Here is a 26,994-nt window from a genome sequence, read left to right on the forward strand (position 1 = left end):
AATTTTCTAAAAGTTCTATTAAATTCAAAATTCCAAAATTTAGAAACCAAAAAATTCGATGATTTTTTCAGAAAATTGAGTCTACAATTTTTTTAAATTTGTAAATTTTCTAGGAATTCTAGAAGAATCTTATGGGCTCTAGAATTTTTTATGAAAATTGCTTTGTGACTTTAGAAATTAAAGCGTTAGCATTGAAATGTAGAATATTCTAAGACTTGAAAACTCTCTAGAAGTTCTAAAACAAAAATTTTGAACTATCTGAAATTTCCGAATTTTTAGAACTTTTAGAGAAATTCAGCTATTCTGCACTAAAACATGTTAAAATTTTCTAGAACCTGTTTTTTGCTTATTACTCCTTTTTAAATAGATCCAAAAATGTGGAATGACACATCATTTTCTTCAGAATTGAATGAAGAATCTTTTACAACCATAAAAAATTTTCAAATTCAAAAATAATTTTTTTTGAACATTCTAGAACCTATTTTTTTATCATTACGCCTTTTGAAAATGATCAAAATATATCGGGTTATACATCATTCTCTTCAGAATCAAATTCAAAATCGTATACAACCACACAAAAATTTTTTAGTCTAAATTTCTAGGATTGAAAAATTTTCCAGAACTCCTAGAAAATTTTTTCCTCTAAAAATCTCACTGGCAATAAAAAAATCAATGCAGACACAATAAATATCAGTGAATTGGCAATAAACGAATAAAAATCAAGGCCGAGCGTGACGTAAACTGTGTTACCATTACCATAAACTTTATTGGAGATAATAAAATAATGGTACTGGTTATCACATAAAACATCATCCTGCTCAATTTTCCTATTCATCCTTCACATTATACTCTTGCCCCCATTATCACACATCTAATATGATTATTAAATCATCGCATCACTCTGAGTGAATCATCGAATAACTTAAATTTTAAACATCGCTCCAATTCCAAAATCGCTAATCATCAATCGCTCATCAGTCGGTTAATTTATTTAAAAAAAAAAAAGTCACACACTCGGTGATTTTATTGTAAATGACAATCTTATCGGCGCTATCTTTATCGGTAGATAAAACTGAAAAGAAAAATAAAAGACGTTGTGTTTTGTCACACGGAAAAAAAGGAGGTGAGTGGAGAAAATTATTGTATGGAATAAAACTCGTGACTTTATGTAAGCATTAAGTAGGTGACACACACACACACACACACACACACACACACACACACACACACACACACACACACACACACACACACACACACACACACACACACACACACACACACATGTTATGTGTATTGAGACACAGGTTTTAAGATTAAAAACATGCGTCGTCATCGTCCCACGTGCAGTAACGCGAGCACTCATTAATAATTGGCCATTTCCCTCTTATATTAAACTCCCGGCCTTTTTTTTCTAAGTTATTACACTTTATAATATAATTATTTTATTATGGAGGATAACCAAGAGTACTATTATTTTTTTTATTTTTCGTCGAGAGATTCCTGTCGAGCTTTTAATAAGTGACGGACTGGTGACAGTTTTTGAAAAGTCTTACATTAAATTTCTCTGCTTAAAAAAAAAAAATAGGATTTTTTTTTTGGATGACAAGATTTATTTTTTTGAGGAAAAAAAAAATTTTTTAGGAGATGAAAAACTTTTTAAAATAAGGAGTTCAAAATGAAATTTCTTAAGTTCCAGAAAATTTAGGTTAAAAACTTATCAGTTATAGAAAATAATGAAATTTTAAACATTCTAGAAATTCTAGACAATTTTTTAAAATAAGATTTTAATCGAAGTTCTAAAACATTTAAAGCGAAATTTTCTAGAAATTATAAAAGATAAATTTAAAACATTCTAGAATTTTTGGAAAGTTAATTTTTGAAAATGGAGTTTTTTTAAGTTCTAGAAAATTCGGGATAAAATTTTTCTAAAAGTCATAGAGGGTAATAAAATTTCGAATTTTTTTCGAGAGATTCGAGAGGTAAATTTTTCCAGAAATTGTGGAAAATTCTAAAGATTCTAAGAGTTCTAAAAGATTCAAAACAAAGTTCTTAGAAGTCATAGAAAATAAAAAAAGCTTGAAACATTCTAGGAGTTCTAGAAAATTGAATTTTAGAAATGATATTTTTATAGCTCAGGAAAGTTTAGGACAAAGTCTTCCGCAAGTTAAATATTTAGGATAAAAATTTCTAGAAGATGTAGCATTTTAGAAAATTTTAAACTTCTTTGAAGATCTAGGAAATTCAACGCAAAATTTATGAGAATTTAAAGATCTAGTGAAGTTCTTCTAAGAAAAAATAAAACTTTCAGGTGATGGAAAGTTCAAACTTTCTAAGAGTCTTAGATAAGTTCACTTTTCCTAGAAATTAAAGTAAAATATGAAATTTCCGAAGAGATCTAAAAAAATTTTAACTTTCTAGAAGTTTTAGAAAAATTAAATTTTTACATTTTATAAAAAAGTTGAACTAATCTAGAATTCCTAAAAAAGTTCAAATTTTTCAGGAGTTTTATAAACATTTCAAATTTTCTAGAATTGATGGAATATTAAATTTTTTTTACAAATCCTGACGAATTGAAAATTTCCAGAAGTTCTAAAATAATTAAAACTTTCCAGAATTGATAGAAAATTATATTCTTTTATGAATCTTGGAAAAATTCAAACTTTCCAAAAGTTCAAATTTTCCTGCAAATCCTAAAAAAACTTTAAATTATCCAAAAGCTCTAAAAAAAGTTCCAATTTTCTACATAAAAAAAAAACTAAATTTTTTCTACGAATCCTAAAAAAAATGTAAACTTTCCAAAAATTTAAAATTTTCCAGAATTTGTAGAAAGTTACATTTTTCCAACGAATTCTGGAAAAATTCATATTTTCCAAGTTTAAAAAAATTCAAAGTTCCCAAAATTGTAAAAAATTAAATTTTTCCAACAAATCCTAAAAAACTTAAAATTTTCTAGAATTTCTGAAAAAAATTCAAATTTTCCAGAAATTCTAGAAAATTCATTTTTTCCAAGTCTTTTATAAATTTCTAAGTCTAAAAAAATTAATAACAATTTTAGTCAACATCATCTCCTAATTTTAATCCAAAAAATCTTGTTCCAGGTCGGCGACGACACGTGTGTCGGAGTTGCGGTGCACCTGCTCCAAACTGTTCATCATCATCATCATCATCGGCAGCAGCAGCTTCCAGTCTCTCGAGCCCATTACCAAGCCCGGAAACTCTCAAGCTGGATTGCAGACTGAACCACTTGCAGGATAAAGAAGACAACTATGACGTGAGATTAGGGTGCTGCTACTCCCGGCTAAGGAGCCACCAGCTTCACGATCATCATAGTCGTCACCACCATCCTCATCACCAAGAAGGTTATCTCGATCTAGATGCTGACAATCGGAGCAGACAAGAGTCGTCTTCCTCGAGGCATACTGCTTCCTCGGACAACCGGTTACTCCAGGACTCCTCTGATGACTCTTTCACCAGGATAACGGGGCTAAGGACGACTTCTACCACTATTCCGACGATATCTTCTTCGCAACGGGACTTTACTATTAATTATAATACTAATAATACTAATAATAATAATAATAATAATAATAATAATAATAATAATAATAATAATAATAATAATCATAATAATAATAATATAGAATGTGGTAATGTTGAAATAAATAATAGTAAACAAATTTTACAAACGAGACAAAGAACAAGAAGAGAAACATGTCGAGACACGAATAGAACTGTTGATACTATATATAGAAGAAATGGAATTCCTTCGTATTTAGCGACGATATTATTGTTGTCATATGCCTTGTTTGGAATAGCAGGTTAGTATATTTTTATTTTAAATTTAAAAATTGAAAAAAATTTTTTTTTCCGTATAATTTTATATAACTATTAATAAAAAACTAGCAACCTTGCAGTCTATAAATTTACTATGAAAAAAGTTTATATTGTTTTATAAAACAATGTAAAACTATGTAGAATCAGAATTTTAATAATTTTCTATAACTATAGTTATATAAAACAATTCAAAGTTGTTTAAGTTGGAAATTCATATAATTTACAATAATTACATGAAACAATGTAAAATTATACATGCTAAAAATTCTTATAATTTCATTAACAAATTTTCATATATTTTTCTACAGCAATATGAAACATTATATTCTTATATTGAGCCAAAATTTATATAATTTTTTATGATTATGCAAAACAATTTAAAATTATTTATGAACAAAATTCATATAATTTTATATAATCAAAGTCATATAATTTTATATAAATATTAAAAACAATGTAAAATTATACAAAACTAAAATTTATATAATTTTTTACAATTATAGAAAACAAAGTAAAGTTATTCAAGTCTGAAATTTATATAATTTTATACAATCAAAGTCATAGAATTTTACATAATTATTTGAAACAATATAAAATTATACAAAACAAAAATTTACATAATTTTTTACAATTATACAAAACAATGTAAAGTTATACAAGTCTGAAATTTATATAATTTTATACAATCAACGTCATAGAATTTTACATAATTCTTTGAAACAATGTAAAATTATATACAACCGAAATTCATGCAATTTTACATCATTGTTTGAAACAATGTAACATTATATACATTTAAAATTTATGCAATTTCACATGAAAATTATTATAAAATTTTCTACACTAAAAATTCTTTCTCTCTTTCTTCCTTCTCTGTACTCATGTCTTTTTTGTATCTGTAACACAAAAGCCTATACATTGTATCTACTTAGTATGTTCAAAAAACACAGCCTTATAATTTAATAATATAATAATACAATATACAGTATACTACCATACTACTTACGATATTTGACACATTTTGACATGGATACACATAATTACAATGATTATTATTATTACACACCCAGGGAATCGTTGAATTTGAACAGGTGACAGATAGTACAAGCAGATGCGACCCACCAAATATTTTGTTCCGACAAAACATATACACGTTATAACTTGCAATTCAAACCGTTTCTTCTTTTTCTTCTATTCTTTTTCTTACTCAAAACACGCACACATATTTATATATATATATATATATATATATATATGTTCATTGAATTCTCAAATATCGTACTCACAACTCTATTGTCATTTAAAGGGTAGAATTTTTACTATTATTATTTTTAAACTTGGAATTAGATTTTTTTTTAAATATTAAAAACAATAATTTCGAAAAAAAAAATGGTCCCATTTTTGTTTGGGAAATTTTTTTTTTAAATTAAATTTTTTTTTTACTTTTAGATGCATGTTCTTCAAAATCGACACCGAAACCGCGGCCTCCAACGACGACAGCTCGCCCCAGCATCACATTCCGTCAAAATCCATGCCCGCCTGATTACGCGGAATGGTATTGTCTGAACCAAGCGACTTGTTTTACTGTCAAAATACAAGACTCTTTACTCTATAACTGCCTGTAAGTAATTATTATTTTTACTAAATTTTAAATAGTTTTTTTTTTTAAGATATTTAAAAAAAAAAGAGCGATTTTGGGAAGAAAAATTGATTTTTTTTTGGTGAAAAAATTTTTTATTAAAAAAAAAAAAATTGGAGACGATTCTGGAGGAAATTCTGGAGAAAATAATGTATAATTTCATTTTTTGGAATTATTATTAATGGTAGTAATTATTAAAATAAAATAAAATACATAGAAGCGATTTTTGGTAATTATAAATTAAAGAGAGTTTGAAATTAATTTTTTCGGATCTAAAAAATTTTTTCTTAAAAAAAAAAAATTTGTACAAGAAACTACATTAAATTCTGAAAAAATTAGTGGATGAATTTATTTTTTTGGAAAAATTTCCAGGGGAGTAATAATCAAAATAAGATTCATGTAAAAGAGTGACTTTTGGACATGATAAATTTTGGGAGGTTTAAAATTTATTTGTTTGGGCTAAAAAAATTTTTTTTTGAAAAATTTAAAATTTGTCATTAAACTCCATTAAATTCTGCGTATAATTATGCACGACTTTATTTTTTTTTGATTAATTGTAAGAGTCGTAATAATTAAAACATTATTTATGTACGCACATAAAAGTTAAATTTTCAGCTATTATAAAATTAATTCAATTTTTTTTTCCAACTTAGAATAATTCAAATATATTTAAAAAAAAAAATTCTTAGAAAAAACGTGTTAGATTTTTATTGTATTGAATTATAAATTTTATGAATCGGTATCTTCGATCGGATAATCCCTAAATTTCTTGCCCGAACACGTAAAAAAAGTATTTCCTTCAATTATTAATGATTGATGATAAAAAAAAATTGATTAAAATAATAAATGTATTTTGTATAAAATGAAAAATAAATAAATAAAAGTGATGAGTGGATTTAATGTAAGATTGGGTCGGTAGCGTGCGGCACAAACAAGTAAAGGATTTTCTGCCGCATTGCCGTATTCTTGAGTGCCGGTACTGCAAATTTACCTATGCATCTATTACATTATATGCAATGTATTTCTTCTATATATATTTAGGGTATAGTATAATATGTAGGGTATAGTATGTATGTAGAGAGTACGTGGATTAGATTGAGCACCGATGCTTATACTAGAGCCATAAAAATTTAAATATACGCTGAGGTCATAAACCTTTTAATTTATTTTTTTTTTTTTATAATTATATTACTAATTTATAATTTTTTATTAATAAAAAAAAATAAAAATATACAGTATTTTCTTTAGAATTTAATGAAGTTTATTTTGAAATTTTGAATTTATTTTTAAAAATTTTTTTTCTCCCCGAAAAATTTATTTTTCTCCTATTAGAAATTCCTAAAAATCGCTCATATATCAATCTTACTTTAATTGTTATTATCACTAATAATTATGTTAAAAATTAACTAATGCATCATTTTCTTCAGAATTTAATGCAGAATCTTCCTCAATTTTCATTTTGTTTGTAAAAAATTTCTTTCACTCCCAAAAATCAATTTTAAACTCCCCACCTCTAAAATTCCCAAAAACCACTCTTAAGTACAATTTTTATTTTAATTTTTTTCTTCCCTCCAAAATTAAAAAAAAAAAAATAATCTGACCTCTCGATTTCTTCAGAACTTCCTTTAGAATCTCCCCGAATTTTTCTTTTATTTTTAAAAAATTTTCTTCGCCCCCAAAAATCAATTTTAAACTCCTCTACCTCGAAAATCACTTCTTCATACAACTCTTGTTTTAATTATTACTCTCCTTAAAATTTTTTCAAAAATATAAACTCACCCCTTAATCCCTCCAAAATTTTCTCCACAATCTTCTCCAATTTTTCTTTTATTTAAAAAAAATTTTCTTCATCCCCAAAAATTAATTTTAAACTCGCTAAAATAAATACACAGTACAAATGACTCTCTGAAATAAATCTTATTTTAATTATTACTCCCTTTGAAATTTCTTAAAACAATTAAATTGATCCCTGGAATCCTCCAAAATTTTCTCTGGAATTTCCCCTAATTTTTCTTATACCTCTAAAAAAATTCCCACACTACCCGAGCGTGAGAAAAAAAAAAACTAAATTAATCTCGAGGTTTATCCTCATTGTCCGAAATTACCATCTAGTTACTAGATTTTCCCAAGGAAAAGAAAAAGAAAAACAGAATAGAAGCGAATAATCTCTAGACGCCAAAGAGTTTTAACCTCTCGACAGTCCTCAGTCCTCAAGCCTAATTTATTATTATTTAAAGTGTCCCATAGTCGCAAAGGACCTGCCACTAAATAAAATAAAATCTAAAAAATTCGACAGGTCCCGACTCAGGTCAAGAAAAATCTTCGAATTACTCGAACGGAATAAATTTTAAATTGGCAGAATTTTTGTTCAAAAGAATAAATTTTCAATTTCTTAAAGTTTTACCGAAAAAAAGGAGGGGGGGGGGTAGAGAGAAAGAAAGAGAGAGAAGACAAGTGGACGGTTATTTTAAAAATTACAATTATAAGAATAAAAATAAAAATAACAATGGAGGATTGGGAGGAGAGGGAGGAGCGGTGCTCGGTGGAGCTTCCAGTTTCCCACGGTGTTTGCTTTGTCAGTTGATACGGGCACTCTTTAAATCTTTCGTTTCGCGTTAACACTGTTTTACGATATAATGGTCATATTATTACTTTTTTTTTATTATTTTTTTTTTGAGGCCATAGACCACCGGTCGGTTGGTTTTTTGGGAGCTCGGGCAGTTAATTGAACATTTGCGGGAGATTTTTTCAGTGGAAATTTTTTTAAAAATTAGAGGAAATTCTGGAGGGAGTGGGAGGTATGGTTTAATTTTTGGAGAATTTTGGAGAAGGGAATAATTAAAATAAAAATTGTAGATTGGAATTAATTTAAAAGATTTCGGAAGTAGGGGTGTTTATAATCGATTTTTGGAGGTCAAAGAATTTTTTTAGAAATAAAAAAAAATTTGGGAAGATTCTGGAGGATATTCTGAACAAATTGAGGCGTCAGATGAAATTTTTGGAGAAATTTCAAAGGGAGTAATAATTAAAATAAAAACTGTAAATTCGAGTGATCTTTGAGGGTTTTAAATGTGGGAGAGTTTAAAATCGATTTTTGGAGATGAAGAAAATTTTTTAAAAATAAAAAAAAATTGGAGAAGATTCTGGAGAAAATTTTGGAGGGATTAAGGGGTGAGTTTATATTTTTGGAAGAATCTTAAGGGGAGTAATAATTAAAATAAAAGTTGTATGTAGAAGTGATTTTCGAGGTAGAGGACTTTAAAATTGATTTTTGGGAACGAAGAAAATTTTTTTAGAAATAAGAGAAAAATTCGGGGAGATTTTAAAAGAAATTCTGAAGTAATTGAGGGCTCGGATTATTTTTTGGAGGAATTTTGGAGGGGAGAAAAAAATTAAAATAAGAATTTTATATAAAAGCGATTTTTGAGAATCTTGGAGGTGGAAGAGTTTAAAATTGATTTCTGGGGGTGAAAGAAATTTTTTACAAAAAAAAGAAAAATTGGAGAAAATTCTGCAATAAATTCTGAAGCAAATCAAGTGTCATTTTAATTTTTTAGATGATTGTAAAGAATAATAATAATTAAAGTAAGATTCATTTTAGAGAGTCATTTTTAGTTTGTGATAATTTTAGCGAGTTTAAAATAGAGTTTTGGGGGCAAAGAAAATTTTTAAAAAATAAAAGACCAATCATGGAAAATTTTGTGTTTAATTCTAGATGAAATGATGTATTACTGAAAATTTTTATATGACTTTGAATAGTAGTAATAATTAAAATAAGATTTTGTTTTATGAGTGATGTATGAATTTTCTTATATTAAAACTTGACTTGATATTAAAAAAATTTTTTTTTGAATAAAAAAAAATTCTATAACATTTTACATTAAATTCTGCGTAGAATCATATATGCCATAATTTTTTAAAATTATGTTTATTGATAATAATAATTAATCTAAACTTCACACCTCAAGTGATTTTTGAACAGTATAAATTTTTTTTTATTTATAATCGATTTTCTGGAGTGGAAAATTTTTTTATTGATAAAAAAAAAATTGCACTAGAAAGTCTATAAATTTCTGAACAAAATCATGTATGAGTTTATTTTTTTTTGGATAATTATAAACAGTAGTAATAATTAAAATAAAATAGTATATTACACACCGAGGGAAGTAAAGTAAGAAATGTCTCAGATCACATGTAATTGTTGGCCGAGGCGAAGCCGAGGTCAACAAACATGTGATCTGAGACATTTCTTACTTTACTTCCCGAGGAGTGTATACTATTTTTTTCCCTGACGAAGGTGTAAAGCGGAAACTTTGTTTAGCGCAGCGGGGCTAAAGTTGACGCTTTACACCCGGAGGGGAAAAAAAGGGATATTTGAAATTTTTTATTGAAAATTTAATAAAAATTTTAATAAAATAATTAATTCTCGGTACAATGACATGTAATACGGTACATATATATGAAAGTATGTACATATATACTTATATCATAAATTAGCATGTAAAATAACCGATTATAACAATAATTACGTTAACAATGGTATTTATTTAAAATAGTAATAATATCTTATTTTCTTTTCTTTGATCATTACTGTTAATTGGTCATTTGTTTTATTATTAACACTGCATATTAATAATCCTATATATTTATAAATAATAAATATATACAAATATATGTGCATATAGAATTTGTATGAGTGTGTGTGGGTATAAATGGTCTACTTATCCCATTTTCTCGCTCTCATTGCGTTATTCACGTGTACTGACACTACCGACATCTCATTAATATAAATATATTTTAATTTTTTTCCATTTTATTTTTAATTAATTGACATTTTCTATAATAATAATATCAATAATAATAATAAAAATTTTACTGTGTTTAATAAATTTTTTTTACTGTGAGCGCAATTTGCTATATCTCCAAAAATATTGAAGATAGACCTATAGAATACCAACGTTTTTTGTGGGAAATTTCTTAAACTACAATTTTGGTCTCTTTTAAATTTTTCCTAAACTCAATATTTTAGGAGCTATGACCGCTTTTAGAATGATTAAATCATAGTTTTCCATTTTTCATTTTAGAATTATTATCTAAATTCCTATAATTCCTAAAATATTAAAGATAAACCTATAGAATAGTAACGTTTTTTGGAGGAAATTTCCTAAGCTACAATTTTGCTCTCTTATAATTTTTCTCTAAAATTATTATTTTAGGAGTTATACTTAATTTTTAGTAATTAGATCAATGTTTGATTGTTTAATTCACAAATTTTCTTTAAAAAAAAAAAAAAATAATGATAATAATAATTATTAATTTTTTTAATCAAAAAAAAAAAAGAAACTAAAAATAGAGGTTAAAAAGAATATAATCTTGATTTTAATTATTTCCGCTATATATTAAAAAAAAAAAAAAAAAAAAAAAAAGAGTATATATCAGAATCTGAATCTGATATCTGATAAAGTAGTTAAGTTACCTTTCCCTTTATTACCAAAAAAAGAGTTAAAATACAATTAAAATCAAATTTAACGATTAAGATCTTAACAACACTAACAATACAAAAAATACATCTTTTTTTTTTTTTTTTTTTAAGTATAATTAAGTTATTAAATAGAAATATAAAAAAAAATCATAAAATGGATAAATTAAATTTTTTAATTTTTTTTGAAAAATTTGATTAATTTTTTGAAAAATTTTGATTTTTTAATAATTAAGATTTCTTGTTAAAAAAAATTATGATTTTTCTATTTCAATTCTAATAATTTTAATAATAACACTACTTTCTTAAATTATGACATTGTTAAACGTATAAGCTCATCCTGATGTTACACTCATCAAGAGCTTTCATTCGAGTACCCACATGCATTTTTGGTATATTTTTCATATATACTTATATATAATATATATAAATATAAAAAATATATGAAAAATTGATGTGGGTACTCAAATGAAAGGTCTCGATGAGTGGAATGCCGGGATGAGCTTATATCTTTAAAAATGTCAATAGTTCACAAGATACAAGCTCATTTTTTAATTATGTATCTAGGAATAGAGCATTTTTGAATGCAACCTAAATACTTATCATAATAAATTGACTATAAACAATAAAAAATTTTTTTTCCAGATGCGCTGACGGGTTCGTAGGCCAAAGGTGTGAATTTAAAGACTTAGAAGGTTCATATACACGTAAGTATTTATTCCAATTATTATTCATCACATTAATAATATGTTAGTTAATTCTAATTACACTAATAAATTTTTTATAATTATTTTTTTAGCGTCAAGGCAAAGGATGATGTTAGAAACAGCGAGTATAGCTGGTGGTGCGACGATAGCAGTATTTCTTGTCGTTATTATTTGCATAGCTGCTTATATTCATTGTAAACGCAAACAAAAAGAATTACGTGCAAGGTATTTTTTTTTTTTTATTATTTTTATTATTAAAGTCCTGGCTCTAATTTATCATAAAGCCAAACTTTGACTTAAAAATAATTAACCATTATTTGAAATCGATTGATTAATCAATTAATCATCTCGATTAATAAAATATTAACGATTAATAACTTTCAGATCCGGAACAGACACAGTCGACGGAGTGAGTCGTGATCCAGAATTAAGGCCATTTAGTCGTAATCGATCAATAGCAAAAATAATGGCCAAGAATCAACACTTCTCTGTAAGTAAGGCTGATTAATCATGATTAATGCCGATTAACTCCTTAAATACATTTCCTACATAATAACTAAAATTTAAAAATTTTTCTAGTTAATTCTAATTTATTCTTAATTTAAAATTAAAAGTCTATATTTTCCTAATTTGTAAAGAAAATTTTTTTTTGCTCGACGAAATTGCGACTTTCTGCCTTCGTCGAGCAAAAAAATAGCATACACTCCTCGGGAAGTAAATAAGAAAGCCTCAGATCACATGTTTGTTGACCTCGGCTTCGCCTCGGCCAACAATTACATGTGATCTGAGACATTTCTTACTTTACTTCCCTCGGTGTGTAATATACTATTTCAATCAATAAGAAAATCGATTTTTCTCTCCTAGCAACTTTTCAGTCGTACTAACTATTATCCGGGCCAAATATTGTTTAAGTCAGTAACACGTTTTACAAATAATCTTATCAATCCAGCTAGTGATTCATTTTATTTAAGAAGAAGAATTAAAAAAAGAAAAGAATTACGTTTAATTCAAACGAAAAGATACGTTAGTTTTTGTATATTTTGTATTTGAACATAAGCTTATCACATGTCTCACTAGTCACGCAAGAAGATAGAAAAATTGTTTTCCGAACCTCAAATCTGACTTATTCAATTTTTTTTCTTTCTCGAAGTAATAATAATCATGTTAAAAATGATTTAAACTTCTTATAACTGCCAAAAATCCAAAATATAGTTTTCAGGATTATTTAAAATATATCCCACCAGTCACATGTGACTGGTGGGAGTCTGGCTTATAGTCAATGTATCATGGAATTTAGTGAAAGTATTGAAATTTACAGCTTTGTTTCTCTTAGTAATCTTCAATTGAATGATTAATTTTTTTTTTAACCTAAGTAATCACTAATTTGGCGATTTTTCTTGCCGAATTATCCTCCCAATTATCCTGTTACGTGAATGTGACACGTTTCACATAATAATTGCCGTAACTCCTATTCTTTCCTGCTTCACAAAATTATTTAATTTTAAAAATGTGGAACGCTTCACGATTTTGCGTGTCATCCTTATTTATGAATCTTCTCCTATTCTCTCTTCATTTCTCGTATATTTTTCGGAGTACATATATATTTCCTATTCTCCTAAGATTTATAACCCGATAAAAACAGGATAAAAAACGGACGAGTTTTAAGAACAAATTTATTTTATGTTCTCTATTAATTAACACCTAAGTTTATCAAGATCGTGTTGTCAGCATGCTTAATCCATTATTTCTGTTCTTTTATTATATATTTTATTTATCCTAAATAATTAATAGTTTAATATATAAACAATAATGTTTCTAAGATTGGAATAATATAAAAGCTTCTTAATAAACATCTTCATGTACGCATTTTGTACTTGTCCCACCAGTCACAATAAAAAAAATTTTTTTGATTGTTTCTACGCAGGTAATCAGTCTAATTCTTCATAATTTTGAATGTTTGTAGGATAAATTTTGTATTGAGAGAGAAGTATTTTTTAAAAGCTTAGTGGTCGAACTGAAATTCGACTTTAAGTATACCGCGGTAAGAGAGAAGGATTTTTCGATGTCCCTCCAGTCACACTCAGTCAAACGATAATTACGAGAAACTTAAAAAGTGATCAAGGTTTTTGACAAAGTGATGTCGTTAATTAATTATTCTTCTATATTATAAGATTCATTTTACTATAGTACAAATTTCAGTCACATAATTGCAGCTTATAATTGATGGAATTCCAGAGTCAAATGTCCCACCAGTCCCTATGGAATGCCCCAGCTCTTGAACAAAGAATTTCCTACAAAAAAATCTTTACAATTTTTCTCTTAATCCACTCCTTCGCTCTCTAGAGCCCATTCCCATTAATCATCCGATTAATCAATTAATCGTTTTCATTTCAGCCGATAATGTTTCCATCGATAGAGCAGACACGAATGCCGAGCTGGAACGTCGAGCTGACGAGACTGGCCTCCGTCAACGAAGGGAAGCGCTCCAGCCAGTGATCGATTAATCGATTAATCGAGGATTAATCAACGATTAACGCGACAATTAACCATCGAAACATCACAAAAGAAACTGCCAACAACATATTTGATTTTACCAGCGGATGATTAATCACTAATCCAAAATGATTAATGATTAATGGTGTGATTAATCATCCGTTAATTCTTCATTTTTGTCCGAAAAAATGAAAGAGTCAAAGACTTATTATTAATTTATTATTATTATTAACATTAATACGATTAATTAGGTTAATTAATTAATAACCGTTAATTTGATTAATTGATTAATAATTAATGGTTAAAACAAAATTTTGGTTAATTTATGACGCGCCTTTATTTAGGAAAGTAAACGGCATTCTACACTTTTTTCATTTTTTTTTTTTTTTTTATTAACAAAGATGTAGACAATTAATGACGATTAATTGACGATTAATCGATTAACCAATCGGTTAATTAACGAAAAAAAAAAATAATAAAATAAATTTTCTGTAAATAGGGAAAAAAAAATTTTTGTACAAAATTATTGTAAAAAATCTATTAATTTTTTTTTTAAATTAATTAATTAATATTAAAAAAAAATCTCAAGACTCAAAAAGAAATTTATTTATTTATAAAATAATAATAATAATCAATAGGATTTTTTGCTAGTCATTTTATAATTTTGTACGTTAGAATTTTTTTTTCTCTATATAATAATTTTTCAAAAAAAAAAAAAAGGCGATTAATAATTTTTTTTTGTTGGTCAAAAAAAAAAATACCCAGTATAGCAAACAAAAAAAAAGCTCAAGGAGTTGCCTATCACCAGTGCCTTCCAAAATAATAAACTATTATAACAATATTAACATTAATAACTAAACTAAAACAGAAGAAAAAGAAAAAGATTTAATCCAAAGTACTCGCATTTTTGTCCGTTTAAGTAACCAACAAATGTAACGTTTATATATAATTTTTTATATAAATATATATATTATATATAATATATATTTAATATCTTGTCAGTATTTGTTTTTCACTAACTAATGTAGGAAGTTAAATGGTAACTAAAGTAGTTGTAATAGACGCCAGAAATTAAAATGCATTTAAAAAATATTTTGGTAATTTATGTTTGTATGTAAGATTTATTAAAAAAAAATTTTGTTTGAATTTTTTTGACGTTAGTTTTTGTGGTAAATTGTCATTTGTGATAATCGATGACCATATGTGATCATGTATGATCATTAATGTGATCAAATGTGATCATTTAATATCATGTATAGGTCTATAAAGGCATTATTGGTCATCATACATATGACAACTTATGATCATACATATGATCGTTTATGATCATAGATATGACCATTTATGATTATACATATGATCATAGATATGATCATAGATCTGACCATTTATGATCATACATATGATCATAGATCTGGTTATTTATGATCATATATATATGACCATTCATGATCATAGATATGGCCATTTATGACCATACATATGATCATAGGTGTCGATTTATGATCATGTATGATCATAAATGTGACCACATATGATCATATTCATGATCAGAAATTTTTTTTTTCGTCATTTTAACGAAATTTTTTTTTACATTAAAAAAATTTTATCAATTTTTTTTAATAAAAAAAAAAATTGTTAAAATATCTATTAAAAATTGTCCCAACAAAAAATTTTGTATTTTTTCAGACTAACTTCAAAAAAAATAAAAAATAATTTTTTTTCTAAAATCTTATATATAAAAATCAATTACAAATAGATTTATAAATAGTAAAAAAATAAAATAAATTATGATAAATGTTTATTGTATTAATTTGTATTTGTAATCTTTTTGTATAATTTATTAAAACAATTTAATATATATATATATTAATTAATAAAAATTGATAATGAAATTAAATTACTTATAAATAATTTAATTTTTATTATTATTATTAATTAATTAATTTATTAAATAATATTATTATTATTATAATATTGTATTGTAATATGTCATATATTTTGATTGTACTATTAGAAATAAATGGTAATTTGTTTAGTAAATATTAAAAATAATAATAATATTAATTATAATAATAATAATCGAACAATGCATAATTAAAAAAAAAATGAATGTAAAAAATAAATTATTTTCCCGTTAATTAAACATTATGTTAATTACATGCCAGTGACTCAAAATTAATGACGTAATTATTAAATTTATTTATGTATTACAATATATATATATATATATATATATATATATATATATATATATATATATATATATATATATATATATATATATATATATATATATATATATATATATATATATATATTAAAAAAAAATAATTGAAGAAAAAAAAAGAAATAAGAAATAATAAGCTTGTAAAGACACGTGTATAATTATCAATTATTAATTACTACCGAAGGTGGCCTTTAAGTTTTCTATTTAATCGTTAATTGAGTAATTAATTGATGAAATAAAAATATTGTTAGAATTAGTTTGTAATGAAGTTCAGTTATGAGTATGAATAATTAGAGATTATAGTTGTAATTATTGATAATAATAATTGATAATTATTATTAAATTATAAACAATAAAAAATGCTTTAATAAAAAAATTATTTGAAGTTTTTTTTTTTTATTTTTATTTTTGAGCCATAATTATTATTATTTTACCAAAATGGCTAGAAAAAAAAATGTTTTTATAATATATGTTTATTTTTAATATTTTAGGAGATCTAGGAGTTCTTACCCGTGTAAAAAAAAATGTATGAAGGGACATTTTTAGGATAATTTTGGGGAATCTTAAAAATATACAGAAATTTTAAAATATTTGCATTTTAGTAATTTTTTTAGTGGATTTTAAATATTTTTTTAAAGATTTTCGGAATACTTCTAAAATAATTTTAGAATTAACGCGTTTTATTTGAAACAATTTAGTTGGAATTTTCTCCTTATAATTTTATGCGGAATATTTTTTGAATAATTTTATAAAATTTTCTTAACTATGTGAGAATAAATTTTTAATACTTTTAGGACAATTTTTAAACATTTTAAAAATGTTATCACAAAAAATTTGAAAACTTTTTAAAACAATTTTACTACAATTTTAACCGTTTTTTTTTATGATTTTAAAAAAGATAATTTATTTTTGCACAGCTGGAGATTTGTTCTAAAATTAATGGATGAAAAATTTTAGGAAATTTTTGGGATAGTTTTATGATAATTTTGTAATAATTCTACAACCAACTGTGAACATTTTTACAACAATTTCATGACAATTTTAAAAGATTTAAAAATGATAATTTCTTATGCATTTGTCCTGAAATTGATGGATAAAAAATTTTAAGACAATTTTAGGTCATTTTTTAAACAACTAGGCCATTTTTGGGACAATTTTAGGACAGTTTTTGAGACAATTCAGGACATTTTTGGGATAGTTTTAGGATAATTTTGGGACAGTTTTGTAATGTATCTACAACCAACTTTGAACATTTTCAGAATAATTTCACGACAATTTTAAACGATTTTCAAATGGTTTAAAAAAATATCATTTTTTTTTAACAGTTTTCGATTTGTCCTGAAATTAATGGATGAAAAATTTTAGTACAATTTGGGACAATTTAGGACATTCTTGACTTACTGAAAAAACCGCAGTAATACCCACACTTACCCTATAATTATAATAATAAAATTCGTATTTAAAAATTTTATTGTTAATTTTCTCAAAAAAATAATTTTTTATGAAAATCCATCTTTTATTAGAAACAATTGTTCATATTAAGTTCATCATAATAATAAACTTCTAGTTTAACAATAATAATTATTTAACATTAAGATGAACAATGATTAATAAAAATTGTTCAACTAGTAATATCACTTAAAAAAATTCAACTATTAAAAAAAATTTTTTTTTTTTATAATTTAGCCTCAAATTTTTTGTTTTCTAAAAAATGAAATTAAATAATAATTAATTAGACCAATTTGTTGAAGAATTATTTCAATTTTAACCCTTTTCCAACTTGGAGGTCATTATTTTTGAGGAACTGGTTCCAATATTGCGGAGTCCTGGACTCGAACCAGTGCTGGAGCTTAGTTTTTAGCTCACCTGTGATTGGCCGAGTGGGGCGCCACCTGAGGAGCGTCGGCGCACTTTTGACAAAACTGTTCCTTGCAAGCAACATTAGCGCCATTGCGGCTCCTTCTTGAAATTCGGCTGGTTCTTAAAAAAAAAAAAAAAAAAAAAAAAAAAAAAAATTTCAGCTCTTAATTTAAAATTCAAAAAAATTTTTAAATTAAAATTATAAAATTTACTAGTTTTAGTGTCCAAAATTTGGCATAATCGAGTGATAACTTTTTCTACTTGTTTGTTTTCTTCGTTTAATGGGAATGGCCGCAAAATGTAACCTGAAAATTTAAAATTAATTATTAAAAATTTTTAACGTCAATTTTAGTTAGGATTATGTAAAGATGTTATTTATTTTTCTCAGAGAAACTTTTTTCGGAAAAAAAAAAAAAAAAGCAAGGTCAAATACGTTTTACTTTAAAACCTGTTCAACTATTGGATACATTGCCTTATTGTTATTATAAAAATAAAAACTTACCGAGTAACGTTAAAATTTCATAGGCATTATTGCTGGCGCCACCTGTGATGACCATTTTGACCAACTTCGGTACGACGTGTTGGGAAGCCCAAATCACGCCCTCTTTCTTAGCGAGCAGAACAATGGCGGCTATCAAACAGCTGTTTTCTCTCTTGACCTTTATCGCTTCCAACAAGTTCTCAATTATCTTTGTACTTATAAATTCATCGGGATAATTGTACAATGTTTTGAGTAATCTTTTTACATTAATAATTTTTTTAGTTATGTTATCATTCTTCGATTGATTTTGGTGATTCTTTATAACAGTCGCGATACTTATTACTAAATATTTTTTCCGGGTTTCTATCACATCATTTTGGCTACCGCCGCCATTTTGTGATCCTTGCCTTCCATTTTGACTTCTAACAGGTTTTAGAGCCAGATTTTCACTTATTTCACTATAAAAGCTAGGAATTTGTCTTACTTGACCGTCATTTTGTTCAGAGCCGTCATTTTGTGTTCCTTGGCCGCCATTTTGTGTCAAATTTCCTCCAGTTGATAAAAAACTCATGGTACTTTCGTCATAACGAGGAATAACTTCAGCCCAGCAAGTAATGATGATATGCAAGACATAAAAAGCTTTTGTCTGAAGAGCGTAGAGGGCATCGCATAAGAAAATCCTGGCGCGTTCCCGATCTTTCTTGATCTTGGTTATCAAAATAAAGAACCTGGATAGACCCTGTAGAGCTTCTATATCGACTTCATCGTCATCTTTTATTGTTTTTACCTTGAACAAAGATTGAGCAATGATAACCATGACGTGTTCCATGGTTCCAGGTCGATCAATTTCGAATTTAGCCAGGAACCCGATGAGCTTCTGCTGAGAAACAGTCATCGGAGGTGCTGGTGGCGTGTGTTTGTAACTTAGAGGTTCATGTAGTTCTGCGCGTTCTTTTAGAACTTCTACAAGAGCACTAGCGATGGTGACAGGTTCCAGGTTCCTCAAGTTCGCGATCAGGCTGTTGTTGAGTTCGCAGGTCCATTCGTAATCTAGAAAGCGCTGGAACTCGGTTTGGATTTTCTTCTTCGCGGAGTCTGACAACATTATGGCAACATTTCTGTACAAGGCAGAGTTTTGGATGATCACAGGCGTGGTTCTTGTCAGGAGGTAGAAATCGAGAAGATTTTGGATACTTCGTTGGCGTTGAGGTTCTTTTGAAAGAACATTTGAACCTTCTAGAAAAGAATCGTAATTTTTCAATAAAATTTCAGTTGTCAATGGTGGTTCCATGGTTCTAGAAACGGACGTTCCAGGAACTGAGCTTTCAAGATTCACTGTTCCAGGAATTGATGATCTGGGAACTGGTGTTTTAGGAACTGAATTTCGGTGAGTTACTGTTCCGGTAGCTGAACTCCCAGGAACTGATGTTCTGGAAACTTGAGTTTCAGGAACTGACTTTTTAAGAATTGCTGTTTCAAGAACTAAGCTATCAGGAACCAATGTTTTTGGAATTGATGTTCTAGGAATATCAGTGACAGGACTGGTTGTTCCGGGAACCAGTGTTCTAGGAACCAAAGTTCTAGATTCCAAAGTTTTCGAATCATTTTCTTGAGTTCCAGGAGATATCGACGGAACTTCTGAATCATTCTTTGTTGGTGAAATTTTACGAATTTTAGGCAAAACCCGCGACGGACTGATAGAAACAGTGCGACTTCTCAAAGTTCTAGTATTCATGGAACTGTTCTGACTTTCGAGAACTTCAGAATCGGGTTTCGTGACAATCACTTCCGGCGTCTTGGCGTTGGAACTTTTGCGTCCCAGAGCAATGGGTTTATTGGACTTGCAAGGTTTCTCGACGGTTTTTGGAAGCATTCTAGGTACTGTGACTAGTTTTCTTGGTTCTAGAATCTTCGGAACTGGAATAAAAGCGTTCTCCGAACTATCTGAAATTTTTTCCGCAACTTCAGGCTCAGATTCTAGAATTGCAGGTTCTAGGGTCGTCTCAACGTCCATTTCGATATCGGAAGCTTCCGAGGAACTTTCCACGACCATATCCTTCAACTCCGACCTTACTGCGCTTTCTTCTTCGGAAATTTCTAAATTCATTGCGATGTCGATGCCGAGAGAAATTTCAGGCGATTCAGAACTTGTGGCGGTATCTAGAATTAGCTCGTCAGATGTAGGATCTGGAGATTCAGGGCATTCTAGAATGTTTTCGGCATTTAATTCTTGTGGTTCTGGTTCTAGGTTCTTGGGTTCTGCTGAAGTTTCAGAGAATATATTTGCCAGATTTGCTTCAATGGAACCCTCTGGAACTGGACTTAGTGGAGACTCGGTATTAAAACTATCTATTACTTCTGGACTGTTAACGGAATGTTCATGTTCTGGAGTCTCGTCGATTAAATTTTCTAGAAGTGGGAGTCCTGCGTCAGTCAGTTCGGTAGCTTCAGAAGATTTGACAGTTGAACTTTCTAGAAGTTCTGGAGTCTCTTTGATATCTGGAGTCTTAAAATTTGAATTTTCTATAACTGGAGTTTCTTCATCTGAACTTTCTAGACCTTCCAAAGACTGGACACTTGAACGTTCTGGAATTGATCTTTCTAGAAGTTTCGGAGACTTAGAATTCAAACTTTCCACAACTTTTGAATTTTGATCGCTCGAACTTTCTAGAACTTTTGAACTCTCCTTAGAATTTTCTACAACTGGAGTATCAGAAATTTCCATAGCTTGTGTCTTGTTTAGAACCTCCGATTTTTCCAGAGCTGGACTAACATCAGAATTTCCTACATCTGCCCCAGAGCATTCCAGAACTTCTGAACCCTCAACTGCTTTAGGTTCTAAACTCTCCAGAACTTCCGTTCTACTGCTCTCAGCTTCACTTGGAGTTTCTTTCGTTCCCAAACTTTCTAAAACATTGTCTGAAGCTTCGGAACTTTCTAGAATCGCTTTTTTCTCTAGAACTGTCTTTTTAGAATACTTTTTCTTAGCACCTGCAACCCCACTATTTTTCGGAGGTCTACCGACCCGCCTCTTGACAGGCGAAACTTCTTTCACTAAAACAGACTCCGGTGAAGAACTTTCTGAAACCTTAGTTTCTCTGTTTTCGGTTCCGCTCTCAGGTTCCATAACATCCTTCGGTATTTCACTGGAACAATCACTCTTCTTAGCGGCCATCGATCTAGTCTTTCTCTTTTTAATCAGTTGCGTAACTTCTCCCTGTTCTTTTGGAACGTGCGCAATTCTTTTGCGCTTCGTAACTTCACAAACTTCTGTGGGCGTCAAGGAACTGGAACAGGGTGTCGTCGCCGGTTTATTGGTCTTCAACCGCCTCAACTTCTTGAGTAACTGCGTCTGTACCTGTGCAGTAGTCTTCGGAGCCTTGGTTCCCTTGCGTTTAGGTTCCGGAACTTCTAGAGTGTTATTTATAGTTTTCTCGATCAAATCTGGACTAAACATTCTAGGATTAGGTCGGTTCTTAACTGCAGACACAGGGTTCTTGAATTTTGGAACGCTTATGTCACTCTCGCTGTTTGTAGGTTCTTGGAATGGTTCCAGTTCGTCGTCTGATATTAATCTTCTTCTAGGTTTACGAACACGGCTTTGAATAGAATCCTTTGAAGAACTTCTGGGAGTTGGTTCCTTACTGAGACTCTTGGAACGCTCACGGTTCACGGGACTTAAAGAGCGATTGCGATTCTGGGAACTGGAACTGTCAGATCGCTTGTTGTTCTTAGAAATCGGACTAGGACTAATACAGTTCCTGGAACTTGAACGCGACGGATTCCTGGGGTTGGAACCTACGGAACTCTCACGGTTCCTAGATCTGGAATCTAAAGAACTTTTGTTGTTCTTAGGACTTGGACAAGGACTATTACAGTTTCTGGAACTTGAACGAGAAGGATTCTTGGAATTGAAACCTACGGAACGCTCACGGTTCCTAGATCGGGAATCTAAAGAACGGTTGTTGTTCTTAGAACTTGGACTAGGACTATTACGGTTCCTAGAACCAACACGAGACGGGTTTCTATAACTTGAACCCTCGGAACGTTTACGGTTCCTGGAACATGGCTTTCTAGAGCTTCTAGACAAACTTCTAGACATCACAGAACTTCTCGAGGAACTCGAGAATCTAGAACTTCTAGAAAAGCTCGAGTTCCAAGAGCTAACACTTTCAGATGAACTTCTAGACGAACTTCTAAACATCCTCGAACTTTTCTTCTTCCTAGATCTAGAACTCTTATCATGAACTCGTCCCCGAGAGCTCCGCTTGATTTTTTTCTTAGCAACTCTTCCCTTCAGCTCCTTCCGTTTTCTCTTAACCGGACTCTTCCTCAACACTTTCTCCAGTAGCGTTGTCAGCAAGTTAACCTGCAAGTCCCCTCCACCACCAGTGTGTCCACAACATGGAGCCTGTCCCTTCTGTAACCCTTTAAGCTGTTTTTCAATCCTTCCCAATCTCTTCTCAATTTTCTCACCGCCATTTTGTGACATCTGTCCGCCATCTTGTCGAAGTGCAAAATGAGCTATCTCACCCGCGTTTTGGGTTGCATCGTCATTGTAGGTGCTCGTGGAGGGTAAAATCGCCGGTAGGGACTTCCTGGGGGCTTCTGGAGACTCTATTGCATCAAGTTTAGGCGACAGGTAGGTCATGGTGTTCAAGATTTCGTCGATCGGTTTCGGGCCGAGGGACTTGTGGCACTCTTTGCAATACAGAGGATACAATTCCTGACTACGACTCACGTCCTCGGTCATGGTAGACTTATCCTGGAGCTTGAGACCAACCTGGCACTCCATGTTCCGCATGATGTTTTTGGAACCGCACTTTCTGGGGGAAGGAACTGGCTCGAAGGAGAGGTCGCAAGTGTCGGTTCCTTGGTCTCTTGTTGGAAGATTTTCCAGGGGAATGTCGCACTCTTGTTCCAGGGATGTGTCAACCTCGTGTTCCATGGGGCTTCCAGGTTCCTCGGAGACGTTATCCAGGGCAGAGAGGTCGACCAAGCCCGTATTCCGGGTCGAGTTAAACGGCTGGGACTTTTTTAGCTTCTTCTGCTTCTCTAATCGCTCCATTTTCTTCGAGAACTTCGGGTCTTTTTTCTGGTACACCTGCAGCTTTTGCTTCAGCTCTTGGTTGTCTAATTTTAGTCCCGACAGTTTCAGGTCTTTGTCCATTAATTTTTCTTTGTTCTCGTTCTCCAACTCTTCGATTCTTGAAGTCAGCTGCTCGTTAAACTTCGCCTGGGCCTGGACCTTTGTGTTTAGTTCCTCGATCTGTTTTATCAACTGAGATTTTTCTTTTGTTACTGCGTTTATTGCGAGCTTTTCTGAGTTCATCTTTAGGCGAATCGCTTTATTGGCGCTTCGCTCGCTTTCGAGGAGTTTTTCTTTTTCTTTTGTGCATTCTTTTGCTCTATAAAGATTTTCTTTCAGGATTTTGTATTTTTCAATTAGTTCTCTGAAATTTGATAATTAATTATAATTTTTTGTAACGATGTTGATATAATTTTATTTAATTAAATGAAGATAATTTGCGGAATATTTAATGTAAAAATTTATTAACACAAATTTCAGTGTTTTAATGTTATTTAAACTAAATAATTTCATTTATTTATGAGGATTAATTGGAAAATTTATTATATTAAGAATTTAATTTTAAAAGAAAGGATTATGAATTATGAAAATTATTTTTAAAAAATAATAATATTATAAATGGGTGATTCTCTGTAGGGATGTTTTTTGCTGTACCAGACATGTTTTTATAAGAAAAATTGTTATTTTGTAACTAAAAAAAATTTATTACGAAAGTAAAAAAACATTTCTATTTGGAGCATTGGAAACTAAAATGAAATAAATTTTGGTTTTTTGCTATAAATTCGTAAACCACCGAAATAACAGTCCCCTGGGCTGTCCCATTCCCAAAATTCAAACTTTAAAATTGAATTTTAAATTATTCGTCCATAATATATAATTTGGTCCACAATGTTTATAAACTCAATTAGTTAACTAACAATCTTCTTCAATAAAAAGTACCGAAAATTAATTTGTTTCATTAAACCAAAGTTTGTCCCAGGCGTTTTAAGAACAGTCTCCTGCCAGAAGTTCAAAGCCAAAAAAAAAATCCAGCATGTTATTTTACGTTTTGTAAAGTTTATAAGGGTCTAACTAGCCTTAAGTTAATAACCATAGAGCTGTTAGCGCTTTATCGCCATTTTATTTAGTGTCAAAAACACCGTTTGTGCTGGAAACATGTGTCTGGGCCACGAGAAACTCAGTCCCCTAGCAACTATTTTTATTTATAATTTATTTATAAAATTGGATCCATAAGTCTTAATATTATTCTAATTAATATAAATATTTATTGAGAATTTTAAAAGTTGAATGCATTGAAATAGTTTGCTTGATTTTTCTCAATTTGATAAAAGAAAACAGTCCCCGGTCATGTTATATGGCAAAAGATACACAAATATCGAAAAAACAAAAATTTAATTGACTGTGCATTTATTATTATTAAATTGATAATTTTATACCCATTGTTAATTTTTTTTTAATAAAATCAAAAATAATTTGGTCGGGCAATTTTGTAAAGATTTAAGACGTCCTCACAGAGAATCACCAATTTCATAAAAAAAACCATCATAAATAAAAAACGAAAAAATTTGTTCCAAAAAATTATTTTAAAAAATTGCATTTTTTATTTTTTTTTAATTTTCTACAGTTTTTTGATGACATTGAATTTAGCTGTCACTTCACAATTATTTTAATTTTTTTTAACAAATAAATTTTAGCAAAAAAAAATTATTAAAAAAATGGACTTGTAGAAATTTTAATAAATTAAAACTGCAATTTTTTTTAAATTATTTTTTAGAACAAATTTTTTTGTTAAAGAAAATTCAAAAATTGTCAAGTGACAGCTAACTTCAATGTCATATTTTTTTGACATAATTTTTCTGGCACTATAATTAGCAGACATATGACAATTTTTGATTTTTTTAATTAATAAAATTTTTAAGTAAAAAAATATTCTTAAAAAAATTGCACTTATAATTTTAAAAATTTTTTGTAATTATTTTTTTCAATAAAAAAATTCTAAAAATTTTTAGATACCGGCTTATTAAATTTTCATATAATTTATTTGTAATAAAATTTTTGAAATTGTTAAATATATACTAAATTTATTTTTATCTGCTAATTTTAATATCATAAAAAAAATTAATAATAATGTTACCGGTGTTTTATTAAAAGAAAAAAAAATATAAACTTACTTTGATTTAAATATTTTTGACTTGAGACACAAAAAGTCAATTTTATATTTTTCACACTTGTTACACCTCGCCTCCTGTAAAATACAATTATTCATTATTAATTACTAATTTCTAAATCAATTAATTTTTAATATAAAAATTTTATTGCTAGAGAAATAAACAAAAATAAATAAATAAGCCGGAGCCTTAACCTTAAATTCTCGGCGATTGCAATTTAAAAATAATAATTAAATAGAGTGATGTTAATTATTTAAAAAAAAAAGCAAAAAAAATACTTACTCCAAAACTAATGTCTCCATTATTCTCAACTGCTTCCAATGCGTTTTCCATTTTTTTTTGTTATTTGTTATTTAATATTTTCAATTGTTGATATTTTACAAGCGTGACGCTCTGAACGTACGAAAACGTTTTCATTCACTGTATGTGTATGTATTCAAACGATATCTCGCGCTCTGATGGTTAAATAAAATTTCTAAGTTACCAGCTGATTTATTTGCGCGGGAAATTTTTAAATTTAAAAATTCCAATTTCATCAATTAAAAAGAATATTTTATTAAATGAAATTTTAAAAATTATAAAAAAAATTGTTTTATTAATTTAAAAAATTATGAAATTTTATTTAGTACCTATTTTATAATTTTATAAATAACCTAGTGTAAAAAAAATTAAAAAAAAAAAAAGAAATTAATCTGTAGAAATTTTAAAAAGTTAAGAATGCAATTTTTTTCCAATAATTTTGTGGAACTAATGATTTTGCTTAAAAAAATTAAAAAATGGTCCAATGGCTGATAAATTTAATGTTATCAAAAATTCAGCGCAAAAATTTTAAATTAGAAAATTTAGTTTAGTTTTTTTTTATTAAAAAAAATTTAATAAATTTTCAAAAATTTTGATCAAAATTTGATTTAAAAATTTATTTCAGTTGATTGAATCTGAAAATTTTCTATTTAAAAATTAAGCGCGAAAAATTAAAAATTCAAATTTTCTTTTACAATAAAAATTTTTTAT

General features: G+C 28.4%; 2 protein-coding genes across 3 annotated transcripts in view; one reads left to right on the plus strand and one right to left on the minus strand.

Moving 5' to 3' along the window:
* LOC141525368 (uncharacterized) overlaps positions 1-15,309 on the plus strand; it is a 39,312-nt gene extending 24,003 nt beyond the window's left edge. For both annotated transcript variants that reach the window (XM_074239838.1, XM_074239837.1), the window contains exons 3-8: positions 3,102-3,821; positions 5,287-5,458; positions 11,601-11,662; positions 11,755-11,887; positions 12,047-12,152; positions 14,057-15,309. In XM_074239838.1, coding sequence (XP_074095939.1) covers positions 3,102-3,821; positions 5,287-5,458; positions 11,601-11,662; positions 11,755-11,887; positions 12,047-12,152; positions 14,057-14,158 — 1,295 coding nt within the window. In that variant the 3' untranslated portion in view covers positions 14,159-15,309. The remainder of the gene's footprint in view (positions 1-3,101; positions 3,822-5,286; positions 5,459-11,600; positions 11,663-11,754; positions 11,888-12,046; positions 12,153-14,056) is intronic.
* Positions 15,310-17,262: 1,953 nt separating this feature from the next.
* Positions 17,263-26,393, minus strand: LOC141525353 (uncharacterized). The gene is made up of 5 exons (XM_074239814.1): positions 26,266-26,393; positions 25,987-26,060; positions 18,748-24,179; positions 18,458-18,550; positions 17,263-18,365 (listed from the first exon to the last, which is right to left on the minus strand). Exons 1-5 carry the CDS (start codon positions 26,314-26,316, stop codon positions 18,139-18,141), a joined length of 5,877 nt encoding a protein of 1,958 aa, XP_074095915.1. The 5' UTR covers positions 26,317-26,393; the 3' UTR covers positions 17,263-18,138.
* Between the last annotated feature and the right edge of the window lie 601 nt (positions 26,394-26,994).

The sequence above is a fragment of the Cotesia typhae genome, unplaced genomic scaffold (assembly GCF_013202065.1).
Source record: "Cotesia typhae breed Kobodo isofemale line unplaced genomic scaffold, CoteBio_Ctyphae contig_26, whole genome shotgun sequence".
NCBI lineage: Eukaryota > Metazoa > Arthropoda > Insecta > Hymenoptera > Braconidae > Cotesia > Cotesia typhae.